General features: G+C 45.3%; 1 protein-coding gene across 1 annotated transcript; it reads left to right on the top strand.

Moving 5' to 3' along the window:
- The first annotated feature begins 10,210 nt into the window (after positions 1–10,210).
- Positions 10,211–14,008, top strand: APOLD1 (apolipoprotein L domain containing 1). The gene is made up of 2 exons (XM_075010846.1): positions 10,211–10,272; positions 11,444–14,008. Exon 2 carries the CDS (start codon positions 11,448–11,450, stop codon positions 12,186–12,188), a length of 741 nt encoding a protein of 246 aa, XP_074866947.1. The 5' UTR covers positions 10,211–10,272; positions 11,444–11,447; the 3' UTR covers positions 12,189–14,008.
- The last annotated feature ends 8,329 nt before the right edge of the window (positions 14,009–22,337 follow it).

Genomic DNA, 22,337 nt, shown 5'->3' with positions numbered 1-22,337 from the left:
CCACCCCTGCCACCCACACATCCATCACCTCTATCAGATCAGGCTTCTTCCTCTTCACAAACGACCCCGACATCTACCCAATCAGTACAGGATCCATCTCTACACAAGGCAAAAGCACCTTTCACCCAATCTGAATTGAATAATCCTGATATTATTTTTGTACCATTAAGCCCCTTAAGGAACATACTCTTCAGGAGTTGATTGATAGCTTTAACCCTGAATTGCTCAGCACTGGTTGGAAGCCAGCCAAGATTCACGCTGACACAAACTTTGTTACAATTATGAAGGGTCTCCACCCATATGACATTTTGTTTGAGTGAAGCTACTTCCTGACTCTATTTAAGAGCTCACAAGCCATCAATATTTCTGATCAGGGAGACTCATCACAAATCATAGAGGCTCCCCTTAGAATGTTACCAGGGGCTCTGGGATCCACGTACCATGGATTGCTGCTGACATTTTAAACTTTAAGAGCATTTTGCCTCCTTTCCGAGAGGACCCCCAAGGATTCCGTGAGGAACTGCAAAGGCTTATTAACATTTATAATCCTACTCATCCGGACATAGACCGGCTCTTAAGGGCTACGTCTACATGTGCCCCAAACTTCGAAATGGCCACGCAAATGGCCATTTCAAAGTTTACTAATGAAGTGCTGAAAGGCATATTCAGCGCTTCATTAGCATGCGGGCGGCCGCGGCGCTTCGAAATTGACGCGGCTCACCGCCGCGCGTCTCGTCCAGACGGGGCTCCTTTTCGAAAGGACCCCGCCTACTTCGAAGTCCCCTTATTCCCCTCATGGATTGATTTGGAATGGGAATAAGGGGACTTCGAAAAGGAGCCCCGTCGGGACGAGCCGCGCGGCGGCGAGCCGCATCAATTTCGAAGCGCCGCTGCTGCCCGCATGCTAATGAAGCGCTGAATATGCATTTCAGTGCTTCATTAGTAAACTTCGAAATGGCCATTTGCGTGGCCATTTCGAAGTTTGGGGCACGTGTAGACACAGCCCCGAGGTAATCTGCCTCCACGTGATTATGCAACTTTAATTCAGCAAGCTTGGTTAGCAGCCCCACATCAGAAGGGTGCTCAATGGCCAGCTGATCCTCTCCCTGGCCCCCCGACCAATGATAATAAGCAAACTACTTTGAACAATGACTTGAAGGGACTCCTTAATGCAATCACTGAACTCATCCCAGTGCGGCATGACTGGGCAAAAATACAAGCAAAAGCCAGATGAGCCTCCTGTCTGCTTTTTGAAAATTTTCCCAAGTTAACCCAGAAGTAGAAGGTAATCATCCCATTATTATCACAGTTATAGTGGACAATCTCCTTCCTGAAATCAGAGACAGGATTAAAAACAATGTTGTGGGCTGGAGAGAGAACACAATCCTTCAAATTCAGGGGGCAGCCACACAGTTTTGGGAAAACCTGCAAGCTGACAAAGCAAAGAAAAAAGAATTATAAACAACTCTCATGGCCATGCAAATAGATCTGCAGAAAAAGCTAAACCCTAAACAGGGCTCAACTAGTGCACCACCGCCACCTAGAGGCTGAAACTTTATTCCATTTTCTGGCCGACCTAACTTTCCACAACAACAGCGCTCACAATCTCAGCCCCCAGCCTCCCTCAGAACTGGGCAGTGTCATTACTACAGCAAAAATGGCCACTGGAAAAATTAATGCTGCAAGTGCTGGCAGGATATGGCACAAAAAAATCAGGGCCTCTTACAAACCCAGAACCAGCTCAGTCCTGCTGCTACTCCCTGGCCTGATCCTCCAAGCAACCAAGAGCTGCTTCCACAGACTAACCCATGTATTAGCCACTCCAGAAATAACTAAAATTATGCCTGTAATTATTGACAATGCCATGAGGTCCTCACATTACCCCTGCAAACTTCCCTGCAAATCCCTGAACCTTTTGTCTCAATAACTGTAAACAGATAACCCCACACATTTTTAGTTGACACTGGAGCTACCCTTTCTACTTTAAGACAGTCTGAAGCCTCCCTCCAAAAATCTTCTTCTGTGATTAATGCTATGGGAATAGGAGGTCAGTGTATTCACCATCCAGTCTCAGAAACCACATCTGTGACTACTGGGTCCTTATCAGTTGAGCATTCTTTTATGTTACCTTCCTGTTCTCCTGTAAACCTTATGGGACGTGATTTGTTGTGTAAATTGGGTGCAAACCTCTGCTGCAGAGAGGAAGGGATATTTGTTGACCTTCCTCCCTATTAGGCTCCATATCTAATGGCATTACTACTCTCAGCGGATTCCGATGAGGCCTCAGGACATGCACCCCTCCTGGACCTCTCAGATATCCCAGAGACATTGTGGGCAGCCCACACAAATGAAATTGGGTTGCTAGCCTCTGCAACACCAATGCAGATAACATACAAATGCAACAAGCTGTTCCCAAGGGTACCCCAGTATCTACTGCCCAAGGAGCCGGAAGAGGGCATTAAGCCTGTAATCTCTTCCCTCCTTGAACAAGGGATACTTGTTTACACAACCTCTCCATGTAATATGCCTATACTACCTGTGAAAAGGGAGGGAAAATTTGACAACCAGGGTAGACAAATCTATAGATTTGTGCACGACCTGAGGGCCACCAACAAGTTTGTAATCCCTAGGTTTCCAGTAGTACCTAACCCTGCTAGTATTCTTTCCTCTATGCCACCCACATCTAAATGGTTCTCTGTAACAGATTTGTGTTCTGCCTTCTTCTCTATGCCAGTGCACAAGGATTCCCAATTTCTTTTTGCCTTTTCCTTTCAGGGTCGTCAATTAACCTGGACACGTCTTCCCCAAGGTTATTGTGAAAGCCCTACTCTGTTTTCTCGAAACAAAAAGCAGTCAAGTAGCATTTTAAAGACTAATAAAATAGTTTATTAGGTGAGCTTTCGTGGGACAGACCCACTTCTTCAGACCATAGGCAGACCAGAACAGACTCAATATTAAGACACAGAGAACCAAAAACAGTAAGCAAGGAGGACAAATCAGAAAAAGAATCAAGGTGAGCAAATCAGAGAGTGGAGGGGTGGGAGGGAAGGTCAAGAATTAGATTGAGCCAAGTATGCAGACGAGCCCCTATAGTGACTCAGAAAGTTCCCATCACAATTTAAACCATGTGTTTAAATTTAAATTTAAATTTAAATTTAGTGATGGGAACTTTCTGAGTCACTATAGGGGCTCGTCTGCATACTTGGCTCAATCTAATTTTTGACCTTCCCCCCGACCCCTCCACTCTGATTTGCTCACCTTAATTATCTTTTTCTGATTTGTCCTCCTTGCTTACTGTTTTTGGTTCTCTGTGTCTTAAATATTGAGTCTGTTCTGGTCTGCCTATGGTCTGAAGAAGTGAGTCTGTCCCACGAAAGCTCACCTAATAAACTATTTTGCTAGTCTTTAAAGTGCTACTTGACTGCTTTTTGTTCTGGTATAAGAATGTTATCCTTTCTTCCCCGAATGTTGTAATTCAAAGATGTAACGTACTTAACCCAGCTTCTCTTTTTCCGTTACCATCTGATGGTGAACCTCATACCCATGACTGTGAAGAATTGCTTGAACACTGTGTTAAACCTTGCCAAGATTTGTCTGATCAACCCTTGATGGTTCATGTAAAAGAAATTCATTTGGTGAACTAGAGGCTGGATATGCAGTGGTTACAGATAATGATGTTTTAGAAGCCTTTTCTCTTCCAGGTATCAGATCAGCTCAAGCAGCTGAACTCATTGCTTTAACCCATGCATGCCTCCTGGCTTCTGGACAGTCCGCTGCTATTTACACTGACTCAAAATATGCTTTCTCTGTCTGTCATGCTACAGGACAAATTTGGAAACAACGAGGTTTCCTTACCTCTTCCGGCTCTGCTATCTTCCATGGTCCCCTTATCCCAATTTCTCGATGCCATTCAGCTCCCCGCATCCCTCTCTATACCCATTGCCCGGCTCACACAGGTGCCACAGATCCTGTTTCAATGGGTAATGAAAGTGCTGATGCTGCGGCCAGACATGCAGCAGCACATGGACGTCCGGCTCCCTTTCAGATTCTGGTCTCTCTTTCTCTCCCTGTTTCTTTGCAGGACCTGATAGAAGTACACAAGGCCGCTTAACCTGCAGAAAGAAATCTTTGGGAGAAATCAGGCTGCTCCTTATCCCAGTCAGGGATCATGGTTGCACCTGATGGCTGCCCTGCTGCCCCGAGATCTCTTACGCGACAACTTGCTCAGGTGTCCCATCAGATGACACACATGAGCAAAAGGTGGGGTGGCCTCACAGATCCTAAAACAATGGTATGCCCCAGGCATGCATATAGAAGCTGCAAGGATATCCAATGCATGTATGATTTGTAAACAGTTTAATGCTGCAGGAGGAGAAACTACAGCTCCAAGCACCACCCCATGGCCAGAAGAACCATTTCAGTATTTGCAAGTAGACTTTACTGAACTTCCGAAATGTGTGAACTATCAATATTGTCTTGTTATAGTATGTTTGTTTAGTGGCTGGATTGAATGTTTCACCTGCAGAAAAGTAGATGCTGTGACTGTAGCTAAGAAGTTATTGACTGAGATCATTCCTGGATTCAGTGTGCCTTTACAAATTGATTCTGACCGAGGGAGTCACTTCACTGCATCCCTTATGACTGTCATCTGCAAGGGTCTGAATGTCTCTCAACAGTTCCATACCCCATACCATCCACAGGCTAGCGGCCACACGGAAAGGAGAAATCTTGACAGAAAATGACGCTTAGGGAAGATCTGTGCTGACACTGGACTGAAGTGGCCAGAAGCCCTACCCTTGGTGCTAATGCATCTTAGAAACATGCCCAATCAGAAACACAACCTCACACCTTATGAAACAGTCTTTGGCCGACCCATGGCAGTAGGACTATCACCCCCAAGAGTTGTAAAAAGTTTAAGTGAGGAGTTTGACTCTCTGACTGAATATGTTATCCAGCTAACTAAGCTTGCTTCTAGCTTACAGCTGCAGGTGAAAGAAGCCCTCCCAGTACCTACAGACATACCGTGCCACAACATCCACCAGGCAACTACGTGCTTGTGAAGGAACATCGCAGGAAGAACTGCCTGGCAGCCCAGTGGGAAGGACCATTCCAAGTGCTGCTTGTCACCCACACAGCAGTAAAGGTGAAGGAGTGCCCCTCGTGGATCCACGCAAGTCACGTATGCCGACCTGTAGATCCAGCTAAGCTGACTGACCCCATCACCTAGGACCCCTCCCCAGAGGAATCACCTGAGGACGAGGTTCAGCGGACCGAGGAGGCAGAATCCCAAGCCAGACTGCTACCAGACAGGCCTGCACTGGAAGCTTCGAGATACAACCTGAGAAGTAGGACTGTCCCATCAAAGACCTACAGGTGAGCCTAGCACCCTGTAACTCTCACAAAAGGAAATGCCTTCCAGTATTGAGTGAATTAAGAGACTACGAAATCTCGAAGAGTGCCTGCAGAGGCAAACCAAACAATACTCAATGACTGAGCTTAATTGAGGAGACTGTTGTGCTATTTGCTTACTTATCATTGCGCTATTACTATCCTTTCTATTTTAGAGATTGAAGGTACTATAATAGGACGGGGATTGTTGTCCTTCTCCTAGTAGTGAGATTAGCCTTAGCATATAACTTTCCTCATCCTTATTGGAAGGCCCTACAGAAAATTGTGTCCATCACCAAAGCAAGTGAGTGTTGGATATGAGAATGGCTTGTCGGAGGCTCAGAAGGCCTCCTGCCATTAGTTTGTCCCAGCTCCTGCCTCCCTTTGGGCTAAACCCCTAAAATTCTGAATTACTGGTAATCAGTATTTTATAGGGGAGTGGGAGTGGATGAATGCCCAAAATGAAACTATACAGCAAGGAGTACACAGGTATTAGGGAAACAGGCAGATCTGGCATAGAAATCTGATTGCCTCTGGGATACCCCTAACTCAAGCACTGCATCTGCCCGGGACTGTGTATCCACTGTGTATCGAAAATGAGAATTGCACTGGTAAAGATCTGCGGTGGTCCCAGAAAATATCTGTGGTCAGAGAGTATGGCTAGATTCAGATGATGGACAGTGGGTCACCGATCCAGCTGATAAAGGAAATTTCTCTCTAGGATGCAAAGCACCCATTACCTTCCACATTACTCCTAGATATACTTATTCTCTGAGCAGCATTACTATCAAACCCATAAAGTTTAACTCCCACTTATGGGCAAATGAGACCCAAGATTGGTATGACCATTCCCTGTTTTTAATCATGGATAATGGAATCTTATTTAATAATTCCTGGGAAGCGTATTAGCAGAAGAAGATTACGTGAGCACCTTCTATACCCCAGCTCTGACTCCTGCAGCCCCACATCCCCAGCCCACTGCCCTAAGTCTCCCATACGCCATCCCATAATTTTTGGAGCTTCTAATTAACTTGTAGATTTGTGTAGCACCTGAAAGATGAGCTGCGTGTGGATAACATGCATTTTGGTGTGTTCACTGGCTTAAGTTGTTAGAAATGATGAGAATACAGGTACTCCAAGAGTAGTGTTCTTTTTATTTGATTTCATATTAAATAAACATCATAACTATTGCTCCTTGTTAATCACCCCTTATTCTGATGTATTTTTCTTCCACACCTATGGATGGTTTACAATATATATTTACATATTTTTTTCTTCATATTGGTGGTGCATATCCACACATAACCTCAGCATTGGTGTTTCACATAAGAAATTTTAACCCACTTAAAAGAAAATTCATCTCGTCCAGGGATGGAAAGTCTTAGAGGGAACACTGCTCCCCTGCCGTGCATGTGCGGGGCTGGGGAAGGCTAGAAGACTCCTGGGTGCGCAGCAGCCAGGACCCTAGTGCACACAGCAGGTAGGCAAGGGGAAGAGAAGTAGGACAGCAGGGTCTCTGGTGCACAAAGGCATGGCTTCTGGCAGCAGGGATGCTGTGGGAGAGCAGCAAAGCGAGGCTGTCTGGAGTGGGGGGCAGGGCCAACTGGAGAGTCAGGGATGGCGGGAAGGGCAGGGCCCGCTATGATCCACAATTACAAACAAAAGTGCATGCACACACACACACACGTGCACACACACACAAAAATCCCTGCATACTAGCCTGCTCCCTTCCCCTCAGGTGGGAAAACAGCAGCAACTGGCAACGGTGCTGCAACTAAGTTGCTTCTGCCCTCCCCACACCCAGCATAGCCTGTCCTCTGGATTCAGCCCAGGTGTGCCTGATCCAGCCTAAGGCTCAGGGCTCAGCACCCGCCTACCTTGCTGCAGGCTGGATGCTGGGGTGGGGAGCCCTGAGCCTTCGGTTCCAGATCCAGGCAAGTTGCAGTCCATATGTTGACTGTGGGACAGGTGTTCCTCACCTGTGCTTTCAAAATACAAGGAATGTTAAAGGTGGTTATTTCCTTCATGAAATCATCCAGGTATCCATTAAGAATTATTCTAAAGTGTGGCTGCAACCTGATGGGAGCAGTTCCATGGAGACGTGGCTTATTTAACATTACACACCTGCTTCCAGAATTTCCTAGATATGGGCCTCAGTTTCTTTAAATCATTCAGGGCCAGACTGATACCCTTCCTCACACTAGTCCTGTACTCCACAAGAAGCCCCACTGACCTCAAGGGAACTATTCACTGTATAAGACTCTAGAATCTAGTCAATGCAAGGACATTACAGCCTGGACCTTAATTGTAAATCAATACATTTCTATTAATTGTATTTACACACAACTGTCTCTGCTAGATATTATTTATCTTTAGAGCCAATTGACATAAGGTTTATGCTTGCAATGAGAAATATGTCTAGCTGACTGCTTTGCAAATGCAATTTAATGCCCTGATTCTCTATATTAAATTTCTACTTTTGTTCTTTCCTTTGGCTGTCCTTTAAATAAAAGTAAACCAAATAGGTCAGTAAGAGCCATCTGAGGGACTGCTAATGATCTCGTTCAGGGACTGTGGATTCACTTAGCTATTTACTGAATAAATAAATGTTGTCATTTTAGAGGTACATTTTTGAGGTTTAAGAGCCAGAGATGCAGAGGGACAGATGGCTGTTTGCATATGTAGCATCCAAGTGCTGACAAAGGAGGTGTCAAGGGTCTGATTTTCAGCCATGTGGAGCACCACAGTACTCATTGACTTCAATTACTGCTGAGGGTCCTCAGCATGTCTGAAAATCAAGCCCTGGTCATAATGCTTCCAAAAGCGCCAAGGGAGGCACACTCAGTAACTGCACTTAACAGCCTGACACAAAAGCTTACAGATTGTCTTCTGTACCAAGTATATTGTTAATTCACTTATTTAAAGAATTCAGTGTATAGCCAAATGCACAATTGATGCAGCAACGTCCATTCAGTGAGTCTTCACCAGACCCACTAAATCAATGGGAGCATGTCGTATGTTCAAATTCTGTACTCCCCAAGAAGTGTAAGGGAGTTGAGACAGCAAGGTGTAGACAGTGCTGTAAGTTACCCCAAGTTATGTTGACCTCAGTCATATACCTTGTGTGATTGAAGTAGCATATCTTCAGTAAACACAATGAACATCATTTACATACAAAGTCAATAGAAAGATGTGAAATCAGCTGGACACTAGGCCCCACAGCTAATGCCCCCCATTGGCTGCTGGCTGGCCTCTTGCTCCTCAAGCCCAACGCATTTGAGGTGGAGCACATAGTCCTTCATGGTTCCCCCCTCACCATGTGAACGAGAGGGTGCGAACCAAATGCACAGGAAAGGTCAAAGCTTGCCAATCAAAACTTGCTTCTTTTCCAGTTCTGAGATTTTGGAAGTTGAAATTTTCCATGTGTGGGGTCTCGAATCTGATCAGCTCTACAAAATGAACATGTTATGGCTCATTTAATCATAGATATCCACGTCAGTACCTCCAGCACACGTCCTTAACAGCACATTGTTCTACATGCAGCTCTACCAAATTCACAGCCATTAAAAAAATGTATCATGGACTGTGAAATCTGGTCTTGTGTGTACTTTTACCCTGTACTATACAGATTTCAGGGGAGACCAGTGTTTCTCAAACTGCGGGGTCCTGACTCAAAAGGGAGTTGAGGGGAGGGGTTGCTAGGTTATTTCGGGGGGGAGGGGGGGAGAGTATTACTACCCTTACTTCTATGCTGCCTTTGGAGCTGGGTGGCCACATATTGGTAGCTGTTGATTGGGCACTCAGCTCTGAAGGCAGTGTCCCATCAGCCACAGTGCAGAAGGGTGACTATACCATACCATGCCATCTTTACTTCTGCACTGCTGCTGGCGGTTGCTTAGCCTTTAGAGTTGGTCTCCCTGCCAGCAGCCACAACCTCCAGCTGCCATCTCTTAGAAAATGCCCTGCTCTGGGCACACCCTGGACGTTCCTTGTCTAAAGGCTGGCCAGAGGGTGTGCTAGGACTAGAGCTGGGCGACTAATTCGTCATGATTCATTCTTCCAGCAAATGCACCCCTTCTTTCTGGTCACAAGTTATGAGAATTACACTAGGCACATAACAAAAGGAAATATAACTACAAATCCCTCCTTAGAGGAGCGTACAGCCTTGATTCAATGCAACACAACAGGTAAGGACTGTAAACAGAACAAAGCTGGAATAAGAATAAAAGCTTCTATTACCTCAGTCACTACAACCCCTTCTGCAAGATCCTGTCTACACTCCAGAGTCAGCACTGGTGCAGCTATAATGACTGCTTGCTACTGAAGACATTTTCCCTAGTTTAGGCCACAGGTCATGTGCATACTCCAGCCAGTCAGGGACTATGATCTCCATCAGAGTTCACTTTTTAAAAGTACACTATACTTAGTGAATAAACTGATTGGGCAAAAGCATAGTTTATTTATTACAAACATATGAGGGTTCCCTTATCCAGCAAGCTGACTGGCTAGCACTCATCCCATTGAGTGCAGAACTAGATAAAGTCACTAGCTATTTAAAGGGGAGGAAGGGCAGTGATTCCCATAGGAGGATGACTGCTCTCATTCAGAGCCAAGAATAGTCTGACTTTTTTTCTGCACTTCAGGAAAAACGAACACACAATGTTCATTTGAAGGGATCATTTCCTGAATACGATATGTGCTGCACTGTCCCCAGGTCACTTTCCAGTGTGTCACATCCTTCTCAACAAGGGGGACAGGAAATGGCAAACTCCCACTATGAGGCAAAGCATTCCCACTGCAGCAATTGGCTCGTGGGAACTATAAATTGGGTTTATCCAGAAACAGCATAACATTTGCCTTGGTGAGACTGTCTGGAAACGAAAGGTAAGTTGGAGATATCACTTCTCTGGGTCCCTTCAGCATTCTTAATTAGGAAGGTGTATTCTATCCAGAAATATGTCTGATCTGTTTCTGCCATTTCTTATTAATTACTCAAAGAACTTTTGTTTTCTAAAAACTGGGGGTGGGGGTGATTCTGTTCTCCATGTAAATTGGGAGACCCCCCTCCAGGGCATCCTGGAATGCAGGAGGGCTATATTTAAAATTATTTTACAAGTAGCGTCCGTGCAACTGCAGGACTTTTTTTTTTTTTTTAGAAAATATTTGTTTTCTCAGCAAGAAAGTCAGTAGCACAAGTGATTAAGGGGTTATCAGAACTGACTTCTTAAGGTTATCATATCAGTTATGCATTAATCACTGATAACATGTTCAGGATCTAGACTAAGTTTTGTGCAAACATTTGGCTCAGTGCTTGGCATCTGTACTGGTTTAGCAGAAAAGAACGATGGCTGAGAATAGCATTAATAAATTGATTTGGTTGTCTGTGTCTAGAGTTGGGGTGGCTTAGGATGCCTGTCATAAAAATCTTTCAACCTCTGGCATTCTAGTGGCTGCCTTTCTTCTGGCATGAAGCTGTACCAGGAGGACCTCTACAGGCAAGTCTACACAGCAAAGATATTTCAAAATAGCACCCACTATTTCAAAATATCTATGCGAGAGCCCACACAACGCAACCTATTTTGAAATAATTTCAAAATAGTGGATACCTTATATCAAAATTGGAAAACTTCATTGTATGAGAAACGGCGCCTATTTTGAAATAGGGGCTGTGCAGACAGGGAATAGCAGCTATTTCAAAATAAGCCATAGTGCATCCAATGGCTCTTTTTCAAACTAGGTTTTATTGTGTGTAGATGCTCTATTTCAGAATAGCTAGGTGCTCTTTTGAAATGCATTTTTTGTGTAGCAGTGTTATTTTGAAATAAGTTATTCCAGAATCCCTCTTCCAGAATAGCTTATTCTGCAATAATGCTGCTGTGCAGACATACCCTAGGTGTGAGGTATGATACCTGGAGTTAATTTGCCTGGTACCTGTCCTATCTTGAAAGAGCAGCCAGGGCCCTGAGCCGATCCTCAAACACACTCCTAAGACTGACCAGCTGAGTATGTGACTGGTTTTGAGAAAATCCATCTCCTTGGTTTTATTTCCTGACAGGGCCATGGAGAGAAACAGTATAACCTTTCCTCCAGCACTTGATCCTACTCGCCACTTTCAAATGTCACTGCTGAATCAGAGAAGCAGACTGCGTGGGCAGATCAGGACTCTTCGCCAGATTGCACATCACATCAGCAAGCTGCGCAGGCGATCCCTGATCGCAAATATCACTGGCAGTTCTCTGAGCGCAGTGGGAGCAATCACAGCCATCGTAGGGCTGTCCTTGAGCCCTGCCACTTTAGGGGCATCTCTCCTGGCTTCTGCTGTGGGTCTGGGCGTAGCTTCTGCCGGAGGAGCTGTCAGTGTCACTTCCGATCTCTCCTTAGTGCTCTCTAACTCCAGGGAACTGAGACGGGTGCAGGAGATTGCTGTGAACTGTCAGAACCAGATGAAGGAAATCCTGAGCTGCCTAGAATTCCTCCATCGCGGACAGGGCCCAATGGACCCCATGTTGCTCCAGTCTGAGAAAAACGCTTCCATCTCACTGTACAATTCCCTCTGCTTCATGGTGTTCTATGGTTCACGCAACTTCCTTGTGCCAGAGTACACGAGGGAGGTCACAAAGGTGAGCCAAGCCGTGCTAACAGCAAAAATCCAGAAGCTGGCTGAAAACCTCGAGTCCTGCACCAGGGCAATGGACGAACTCTGTGAACTCTTGGAGTCCAGAGCAGAACCTTCCTCCAACACTAGAAACCCCAGCTCAGGTGCTAGGATCATTCTCAAACCCCAGCGACACTCCAGCTGAAACAGCACTTTATGCCACGACTAGAAGTGTGGTTACAGGTGCTGTATTATTCACTATGTTTGTTACCATTGTTACTTGATAAGCATTGGTGGCACCCATCCACAGATGGGAAAAAGTGACAAGGTTCCAATTTCAGAGTGTCCCTAAAAGGGACCTTATGCTTTTATCTCCCTGCAGCACTGAACTAACTTTAGAGGTCATGATGGAGATCCAACCTGTAGGATAAATGACAGAAATTACTCCAGAGCTGAATTTAGTGGAAGGACAATCTGGTAGATGCTGGATTAAAGGCCTCAGCCCAAATTTCCCTGGGTCCCATCTGGTGCCACTTCCTGAAGGAAGAGGGGAAAGCGCAAAAGACATCTTGCCTGGTCTTTCCTCCCCATTGTAAATAACCTGTGCATTCTTCTTGCCAAGGTAAAGGGAGCGAGATCTATTGTAGCATCTCACACCCACCCATTTCCTAATGAAGCAGCCAGAGAAGGGGCACAGTATATCCACTAGATGGCAATGCAGCACTCAGAACAAGGAATGTGCCCCAAAACATATTCTGTCCCTTTTAAATAGGTAATTTTCTTACCAAGTGCTGCTGGATATAGTTGAAATTGTGATACGTTTCCTATTTATTTGTACAGTATAGAACTATTTTAAGTTTTTAGAACTGTATTTAAAGAAGAAATGTTTAAGAATATGATAGAAGCTGTATTGAGGAAAGCATTCCACAGTGCAAAGCAAGGCAGTGCTAGTGTCTGATGGAAATATGCTATTCACTCCCCAGCCCATGCGCAACACCCTGTCAAAAGGGGAGAGAACAGGCTGAATTCAAATAGGCACAAAACAAGCAGACTATAGGAAATCAGGTACAGCCTTTGGGATGGGAAAGGAGAAAAGGGGAGGGAAGGGCAAATTCCAAAAAGGGAAGAGTTCCCCTCTTGAAGTATGTAGAGGAGAGAGATAATATCTCATGCAAACAGGAAGGTCCGCTTGTGAGGTGTGGCAGGGGATTTGATAGAAATGTCAATAGTTAGGTCTCATGGGGTATCAGTGAGAACGCTCCGGTGATTTGCTGCATATCAGGTTTCGTGGTGACACCAGGTGTCTCATGAGACAGTAATAGCGAGAGCAGTGCAGCAGTCTGTAGTTGGGATGTATATTGGTACTCGTGACAGAGCATGGTGTAGAGGAAAAGAGTGGTCCAGTGGTTAGCACACAAACTTAGCACTTAAAAGACCTTGTTCCACCACACATTACTGGTGTGATCTTGGGCAAGTCACTCAGCTCCTCTGGATGTCGGTTCCCCAATTGTAAAAGGGAGATAACAACACTTCCTTACCCCCACCCCCAGATCTTGTGCCACTCAATACTTTACATATTTATGTGAGGTACTTACACACTGTGGTAGTAGGGGCTGTATAAGTACCTAAGGTAGGTTTAGGACAGAGGACTTCGATGCCTGGAGGACCTTTACATTAGTAAGAAAAAGGGTTAAGTCTAGGTATGTTTCCAGTCCCACATTGCAGAACTAGTTAAACAGAAGGAACTTCAGAATTTCAGTGCAGGAATGAAATAATGACCTAATGAGGAAGAATTAAATGTCTGAAGAACTCATGAAACTCTTGGGGGGAGGGGGAGAACAGTCTATCCAAAGTAGCAAAGTTTGAACCTTTGTCCTTGTTTTCTACCCTTGCAATGTTCTTGAAACATGGTTTTAATAAGAACAAATGTAATTGTCACTAAGCACATCACACATCAAGAATGATCGCCATAAATGAGTAATGACTCTGATGTGATGCTGATTCAATTAAATTAATATGAAGCCATTTTGTGTCCACATATATACTCTGTGTGTGTGTGTGTGTGTGTGTGTGAGTGAGAGAGAGAGAGAGAAATATGTACTCGGGGGGCATGTGTGTGTGAAATCTGTAGGTATGACAAATATATACTTGGGGGGCATCTGAAATCCAAGTGTGTGACACATATATACTCGGGGTGTGTGTGTGAGAAATCCATATGTGTGTGATTTCTGACATTCTTCCATATTCGCATCCCATGCTGGGTCCTAGCTGCCTTTCTGGCTATCAGACACTGTAAATTAAGACCCAGTACTAGCTGTGTTCTGAATGCTGGGGTTGAAAGGAGTAGTGAGTGTACTGTACAGTCATACCCCGAGATACGCCCATTCGGGTTACAAGAATTCGACTTTATGAGGAGTTTCATTTAATACCCCTACTTCAGCTTATGAGGCATTTCTTCGCATTTATGAGGACTGATTTGGATTTCGCACACCTCAGCAGGATGTGGCCACCCTGCAGCAGGAGAAGGGCCACAGCTCCAGGCAATGGCTGCCCGCAGCTGCTGCCCGCCCAGCGCATCTCTCCGCAGCGGCCAGTGGTTTCCCGGAGCCCCTGGCCAGCCGCAGCGGGCGCCCACCTCTGGAGCTGGGAGAGGAGGGGACAGCGCCCATCCGCACAGCTGCCACCCCAGGCACCTTGGCCCACTCCCACCTTTACCTTGACACTGCTGTGGCTGCTCTGGGTCTCCGCCTTGGCGCTGCGGCAGCGGCACGCCCCGGCCCGGCCGGCGGCCATGGGCTCCCTGCGCTCCTGGCCTGGTAGACGAGCACTGAGTGGATGGAGTTGGCTGCGTTGGTCTTGATGAAGAGGACATGCAGGGGGGAACCGGCGCCCTGCAAGAGGGTGGCGGTCTGGTGCGGGGAGGTAGACTTGTCCGAGTCCCAGCAGTGGATCACGCTGCTCTGCGAGACGTGGATGCTGGGCACACAGCCCATCCTGGTCCTGCCACTGCCGCTTGTTCCCCCTGGCAGCTAGGGGGCTGCCACCACCCACCCTGTGCAGCTGTGCCTCGGGTGCCACTCGCCGCCTGCGGCATTCCATCCCATTCAGCGCCTGGCTCGCCCGCCGCTGCCACCTCAGATGCTGCTGGAGGGGCCTCTCTGCCACACAGCCCCGCATGAGCGAGGCATCGCCCCTCACCAGCCAGGGGCCCCCTGTGTCTGCCTAGCTCCCTGAGCGGCCAGCCTCTGACACTGCCCCCTCCCGCTTAATCTAAGCTGTGCTCAGGCCAGGCTGCCTCCCCGTGCCCTGCTCTGCCCTGCCCGCACCCTTGCACCAGCCCCGCTTCTGCAGCCACAGGCAGCTAGCCAGCTTTGCACTCCCCTCCCAGGTGCTCTTCAATTTCTGTTCCCCTTGCAGCCCCACCTCTACACCTGGGACAGCTCCCTGAAAGCAGGCAAACAGCCATATTACAGAGTAATTAATGAAGGGAAAATATCTTCTTAGGTTGTGTTATGATAACTAATGTTAACTGTTGAAGCAATTTTGTTCATTTCAATGGGATTTGGTGGCGTTTTAACATAAATGGGTGTAAATTTTGGGGCTCAGGAATGCATAAAATTTTTTCCCATTGAAATTAACGGTAATTATGTTTTTGACTTACAAGAATTCACCCCAAGAGGGGTTTTTCAGGAACGAATTACCCTCGTAAGGCAGGGGAAGACTGTATATGATGTCGGTAAATATCACTCCAGCATATCTGTACCATGTAAGTAATGGTGTGTACCACGGTATGTCCATCTTAACTTGTGTGAATACCCATCCATGAACATGAGTGCTGATTGTGCATGTCTGAGTGCATGCAAATGGCACTGTGGATTGCGCGTGAATGTGTTTTTTTCTTGATGTGAGTGCAGCCTATTGTGTGATTTCTAACACTGCTCTGGAAAAGCAAATATCCCACAACTAACTCCTGGGCCTACAGCAACATAAAATTCAACCCTGAGAGCATAAGAAGATCACCTCTAAGAGACTACACTGGTCACATTTCCCCCTTTCAATATTAATTATGAGTGGTCTTTGTTTCATGGTAAATAAACCATTATAAGACTTACTTTGTTTTCCAACTCATTTCATTATTTACGTGGCAATAATATTATAAATTTCTTCTTTTCCTGTCCTCCCCTCCCGCTTCCCAACTTCCCAGGCACATATTTTCCATTAGGATTTTGTTTCTTCTAGAGACGTAAACGCCCATTTAATTGGTTGACAGGTTAGTCTACCGTTTAACTAATCATTTAGCCAATTAACCAATAAAAGGGATTGTGGCTGGGGAGGTTGCTTCAATCCAGCTGAGCAGGGGCAGCCTTCCCAGCCACCACATCCCCTGCCCCAACCCTGCCTGCGGTGTGCCAGGGACACAAGCTGCTGCAGCCCAGCTGGAGCTTCCCTGCCTGCAGCGCTGCCGTGGGTGGGGGGCTCCAGTGCGGTCACAGTAGCACTGGCAGGCTGCAGGTGGGAGAGCTCCAGCCTGGCCAGAGCAGCCCCAGTCCCAGAATGCCATGGGTGCGAGCGCTTCAGCCTTGACAGAGCAACCCTGCCCACAACAGGTGGGCCACTCCAGCCTAGCTGGGCTGGAGCAGCCTTCCCCATGCTGTGCCTCCCCCAGTCAGAAAATATCTAACACTAATCAACTCACTTTTACATTTAGTTCAGCCCCTTTCATCTTCACTAATCCCCAAAAGCTTTACAAATGGTGCCAATGAATATGGGAAGTGGCAGGTGTTTAAGTACACACAGCAACTCCATCCAACATGAGGAGAGGAAGTGGACTTTTTATCAAAAGAAATCTTCAAACTAAAATTGCATCACTTGGAATCAGATTAAGACACCAGACACTCTTCATAACCACTTACTGATCTGGTCCTTGGTTTCACACCTCTGTCAAAAGATAACACCTGCAGCAGTTAAGGGCCTCAGAAGGACAGTGAGTTCACTAATCAAAAGGAAGAGTGCTTCCTATTATATCATCAACTTCCTTTCCTGCACCATCCTAGCTTTTCCTTTGAAGTCTTCCTTCTAAGAATTGAATGGCCTAACACGACTTAGTTCTAACATACGATAAGCTCACAGCCTAAGATAATGCAGCTGCTGGTCAACTTTTGAAGAAAGCATTAGATACCCCATCCAGTGCATTTTGCCCCGAACACCGTGGGAAGTGGTAGCTCTATTCTCGATGGTGTCCTAGGTATTGTTTCAGGCTTCCTCTCCTTACGCTGTCACACAAAGTTTATTTCAATGCCCCCTCGCTTTCCTCATTGTTCTAGGAGTACAGGAAACAGCACAGTTGGAATCCATTGACAGATGCTCAGTTATGTCACTATTTCCACAGTTCCACCCAACCAGCTTTTCCAAATTAAGAGCATGCTCACCAGAAGCACGCTCACGAGCACTGCTAAAATCAGAATCATCATACTAGTCTAGTTTTGCAAAACTTTAGCACCATTTCTTCCAAGTCAGTGAATGATATTCAGCACTTCTAAACTGGGCTGTCCATTTTGGTGTGTATGCACATTACACCCATGGGGCTGTGGGAGTAGACACACAATACCTGCCCAGGCTGCTGCTACCACGGATTCATTTCTTGACACTAGCCCTGTGGCATCACATAACCAGAGGCCATACAACTGAAATTTTAAAAATAACAACCTGCCAGAAAGCCACATTCACTTCACTCCTTATGCCACCGGAGTGTCTGTAACCATGCAGACTGAAATCAACAGTACAGATCAGGGGCTTCTCAATCTTTTGCACGGTACAGGGCCCAGTTTAATGAAGAGCTTGTTGCATTCAGCAGCCTCCTTCTCCTTTGTGATTGCATGGACCCATCTCCCAGCTGTGATCTCTCTAGCATGTCAACAATGGTTTATTTAAAAAAAACATATTGCAAAGACGAGACAGTAATTTTAGGAGTGTAGGTGGGAAAAATCCACAGTTTTTGGTTGAAAATTCAGTGTCTGATTAAACAAAAATTATCTCCAAAAAAAGTGTCCATTTTCTTCTGATAAAAATGATTTCTCATTGAAAAATGAAGCACCCCCAAATCAAAATATTTCATCCAAAACCTGAAGGATTTTGCTTTGGAAATGCTGCCATGGTGATTTCTGGCAGTTGGAGTTCACTTGACTCACAGACCCATGGAGCAGACTTTCCAACTTGGCTACACTTCTTATAGTATAATGCATCATGGCCATAGATTCCCATGAAAAAAAATCTTGCCTCACTAGGGCTGTGTTCTACACTAGCTCCCAACTTCGAAGGGAGCATGGTAAGTAGGGTGTCGGGAGATTATTAATGATGTGCTGCAGTGCATATGGAGCACTTAAGCTAATTCTCTCCAGTGGCAACTTCAAAATATTAAAGTTCTAAGTGCCAGCTTGTGTGTAGCCGCGGGTACTTCGAAGTGCCCGGACTACTTCAAAGTCCCTTTACTCCTTTCCTTCTGAGGAGTAAAGGGACTTTGAAGTGTCCCAGGCACTTTGAAGTACCAGCAGGTGAGCTGTGGCTACACGCAAGCCGACACTTCGAAGTTTGTTGCCATGGGGGAGAATTAGCTTAATGATCTCCCCACACCCTACTTACCATGCTCCCTTCGAAGTTGGGAGCTAGTGTAGACACAGCCTAGGAGAGGCGTTAAAAAAGGGCCAACAAGGGGGATAGTGTCTTATCAGGAAGTCCAGCCAACAGATGAGAATGGGCACTTGAGACATGTGAACTACACAACTCTCATGAGGCAGCAGGGTTTTGAAAATGAATATTTTGGTTTTTAAATTGCTGTGGGGGGGAAAACAAAAATTTTGAATAGAAAATGTGGCAGCTTTCTTTCCTTTATTGTTAACATTTTCCGCAAAAAGAAGAGATTTCAACCATCTCTAAAGTTTAATTCTTTAACACCTGGAAACAAGGAAAACAGGCCTCTCCACAAGCCAGTCTTCTGCAGACTACAAGATAACACTCCGCTGAACACCAGTGCTCTACAGTCTGACTTTGGAGAGCTCCTGATACAGATATTTTTTATTCTCTTTGAGAAACAGACTCTTTTATGCAACTGTGACACAGGAACTTCTTAATGCCAACAGGCAATGCATTTTATTGAACTGTCTTGTTTAGGGTCTGTATATGCAAGTCCACCAAAGAACATCAAGCGAAATCTTAAATGAAAGCTGGAGTCACACTGGTTATTAACATAATTGTGAAAGGTAAGTACACATACTCTGTAAGGAACTATGTTTATATACTGAAAATATGTTTTAAAGTTTGTATTAAGGCAGCAATGAAAAACAGGTTTTCCAAACAAATATTTATTCACCTACCTCCATTGAGATGTAATTTAAGCTTTGTAAACTAACACAATGGACATCATTTACGAAGTCAACAGAGAGATGTAAAATCAATGTGGCAGCAGCACACAGGAAAACAGAATCCCACAGAGTCTCTGAGCAGTCTCTGAGTACCATTGTAAAAGCAGAAGGCAAAGATGACAGACACCTCCTATCCTGAACGTAAGTAATAAATGGGAAGTTCAGGATCTCAACCAGTCTTGGTTGGAAATGCTATAGAAAGACTTTGGGGGAGAGACAATTTCTTTAGCTATGAGGTTAGCTTGTTTAGTTTCTATAGAGCACATTATAGTTTTGTTTTATATTTAACCTTTTGTTTCCACTATCCTTATTTACTATCTCAAATCTTTGATTTAAAAATAACTTACTATTGTTTTCATTACATCTTAGGAAAGAATAATCAATTTCATATACACAAAATGAGAAAAAGAAGCACTAGAAAGAAGCATTTCAGAGAAGGAAGTGGGGGTTTTAGTGGATCACAAACTGTGAAGCAATACTGTTGGAAAAAACAACCTCATTCTGGGATGTATTAGCAGGAGTTTGCAAGCAAGACATGAGAAGTAATCCTTCCGATCTACTGAGCAATCAATAAGGCCTCAACTCAAGTGCCATGCGCAGTCCTGGGCACCAAACTTTGGTAGAGGCATGGAAAAATTGGAAAGTCCAGAGGATGGCACCTATAATATAGTTAAAAGTTTAGAAAATATGATTTACAAAGAAAGATTGAAAGAAGAGTTTGTTTAGTTTGCAGAAGAGAAGAATGAAGGTCGACGTGTGAACAGTCTTCAATCACACAGAACATAGTTATCAGAGGAGGGTGACATTGTTATCCTTAATCACTGAGGGAACAACAAACAATAGTAGGCTTAAACTGCAACATGACAGATTTAGGTTAGACATTAGGAAAAACTGTCAGGACAGTTGAGCACTAGGACAAATTACCTGGAAGTCTGTAGAATCTCCATCATTGGAGACATTTAAGAACCCATTAGACTTATGCCTGTCAGGCAATTGTAATATATGACCTACTGATATATCCTTTCAAGCTCTACATTTCTGTCATTCTATAGATGTATCTCAATGCTCTGATATTAAACAAGGAGCTGATCCTGAGTTGAATCATAAAAGCTGGTGAGTGCACTGCTTCCCTTGAGTTGCACCAGACTTGGTATGTCCGTGAGTGTAGAGCAGATAAGGGGCTGACACGTTACAAAGAAAAAGCTTCAAAAGTGTTCCAGCATTGGGGGGCATCTCTTGTTAACCTGCAAGATAAAATAAGGGTTTGCATAGTCCAAAGGAGATTATTTGGGTCACTAACAGGCTGGACGAGGGGGCAGGGGGGTGTCCAGGGAGCTGACACCTATTTAAGCAGATACAATTCTTCTTGCTGGAGGCAGGAGGGTAACGAGACGACTCTCAGTTCTGAATGCCCCAAGAACTGTGGCAGTAATTAAAGAATGTCATTTTCTATAAATGAAGCCTCTTCATTCCCACATATTGTGATCCAGCTTCCAAAGCATTAGTATTTGGGGGAAAAATTCTCTTTTGTGATTATTCTGACATTTACAGTTAGTCACTATCTTATCTGATTCTATTTCTTAGGTTATTTTTCTTCTTTCCATATCACAGGTCCAAAAATCAGAAGTCACTCAAGAAGTTAAGACAACAGAGTCAACTTGAATAATGTATTAAAATGCTAAATTTCTATAAAAACCCAATCCAATGGGCTCAAAATGGACATGCAAATACTATAAAACCTCATCCTGTCCACATGACACCTCACTGATTTCAATGGGAGTCTACCCACACACTTGTGGGATTGGGACCTAACACCGCAATTCAACACATAAGCACACTTGTAAATTAATCCCTATTCAGCAAAAGATTTAAGAATACGTTTAAGACACAAAGTGGATGGTATGCTAGTACAGCCTTCAAGACCTCTCTCTGCTACTAGGTGACCTTGAACACATCTCTTCATGGTTCTATGCCTCAGTCCTCTCACCTGTAAAATGGGGATCATGGTAATGATGTGCTGAGTAACTGCTTTGAGATTGACTGAGGGAAAATGTTGTGTAAGAACTAAGCATTATACAGTAGGGTCTCAACATGTGTGAACCTAAGGTTCACAAATTCAATTATTCATGACTGGCTGTGAGCCGACACTTCCCCGGGGCTCCAGAGCATGGAGCACTGGCAGCTGCCGCTTCCCAGGGCTCCAGGCAGCAGCGCTGGCAGCCGCCACTTCCCCAGGGCCTCAGGCAGGGAGTGCCAGCAGCTGTCGCTTCCCCAGGGCTTTGGGCAGGAGCCACGGCAGCCAGGCTCCAGGCAGGAGCAGCTATGATACTGTATTTGCGATATTCAGCATTTGTGAGGGTTCTCAACACAGAACCCTTGCGAATATTGAGACCTACTGTAATTAAAATTAAGTATGTGCTCAAATATTTTGCTGAACTGCCTACACTAGAGCCAGCATCTGTAGCCTCCTGCAGAACTAGCCTTCCTGTAGGTTTGGGTTCTGCTACATCTGGAAGGGAAAACATTCCATTACATACTCTTCACCAGTTCATTAAAAATTAGACCATATTTCATGAGATTCAAAGAACCCTTGCAAATACAGTAGTGCTTCCATTTACACAAGGGTTGTGTTCCCACGCATCCTCGCATAACTCGAATTTTGCGTAAGTCCTGGGTCAGCTTTTTTTCCCCAATGCATAACATGTTCTGCAGCCAGGGAAGCAACAAGAGCACCTGGACCTCCTTTTGAAAGTCCTGGGTTTGAGGGGGGCAGTTGGGGAGGGTTAAGCCTGGCAGTGGGCTTGAACCGGAGCAGGGTGTAGGGAAGTTAAGCCTGGGGTGGGTTATGGCTGCAGGGGGTGGGGGGCAGGGTGGAGTTGAGCTAGCGCTATGTGTGGGAGTGGTGAGCCGGAGCCACGTTCGGGTGGTTAGCTGGG

Source organism: Carettochelys insculpta, chromosome 1 (assembly GCF_033958435.1).
Source record: "Carettochelys insculpta isolate YL-2023 chromosome 1, ASM3395843v1, whole genome shotgun sequence".
NCBI classification, from domain to species: Eukaryota; Metazoa; Chordata; order Testudines; family Carettochelyidae; genus Carettochelys; species Carettochelys insculpta.
Note: the sequence above shows the minus strand (reverse complement) of the source record. Positions and strands in the feature narration are given on the sequence as shown.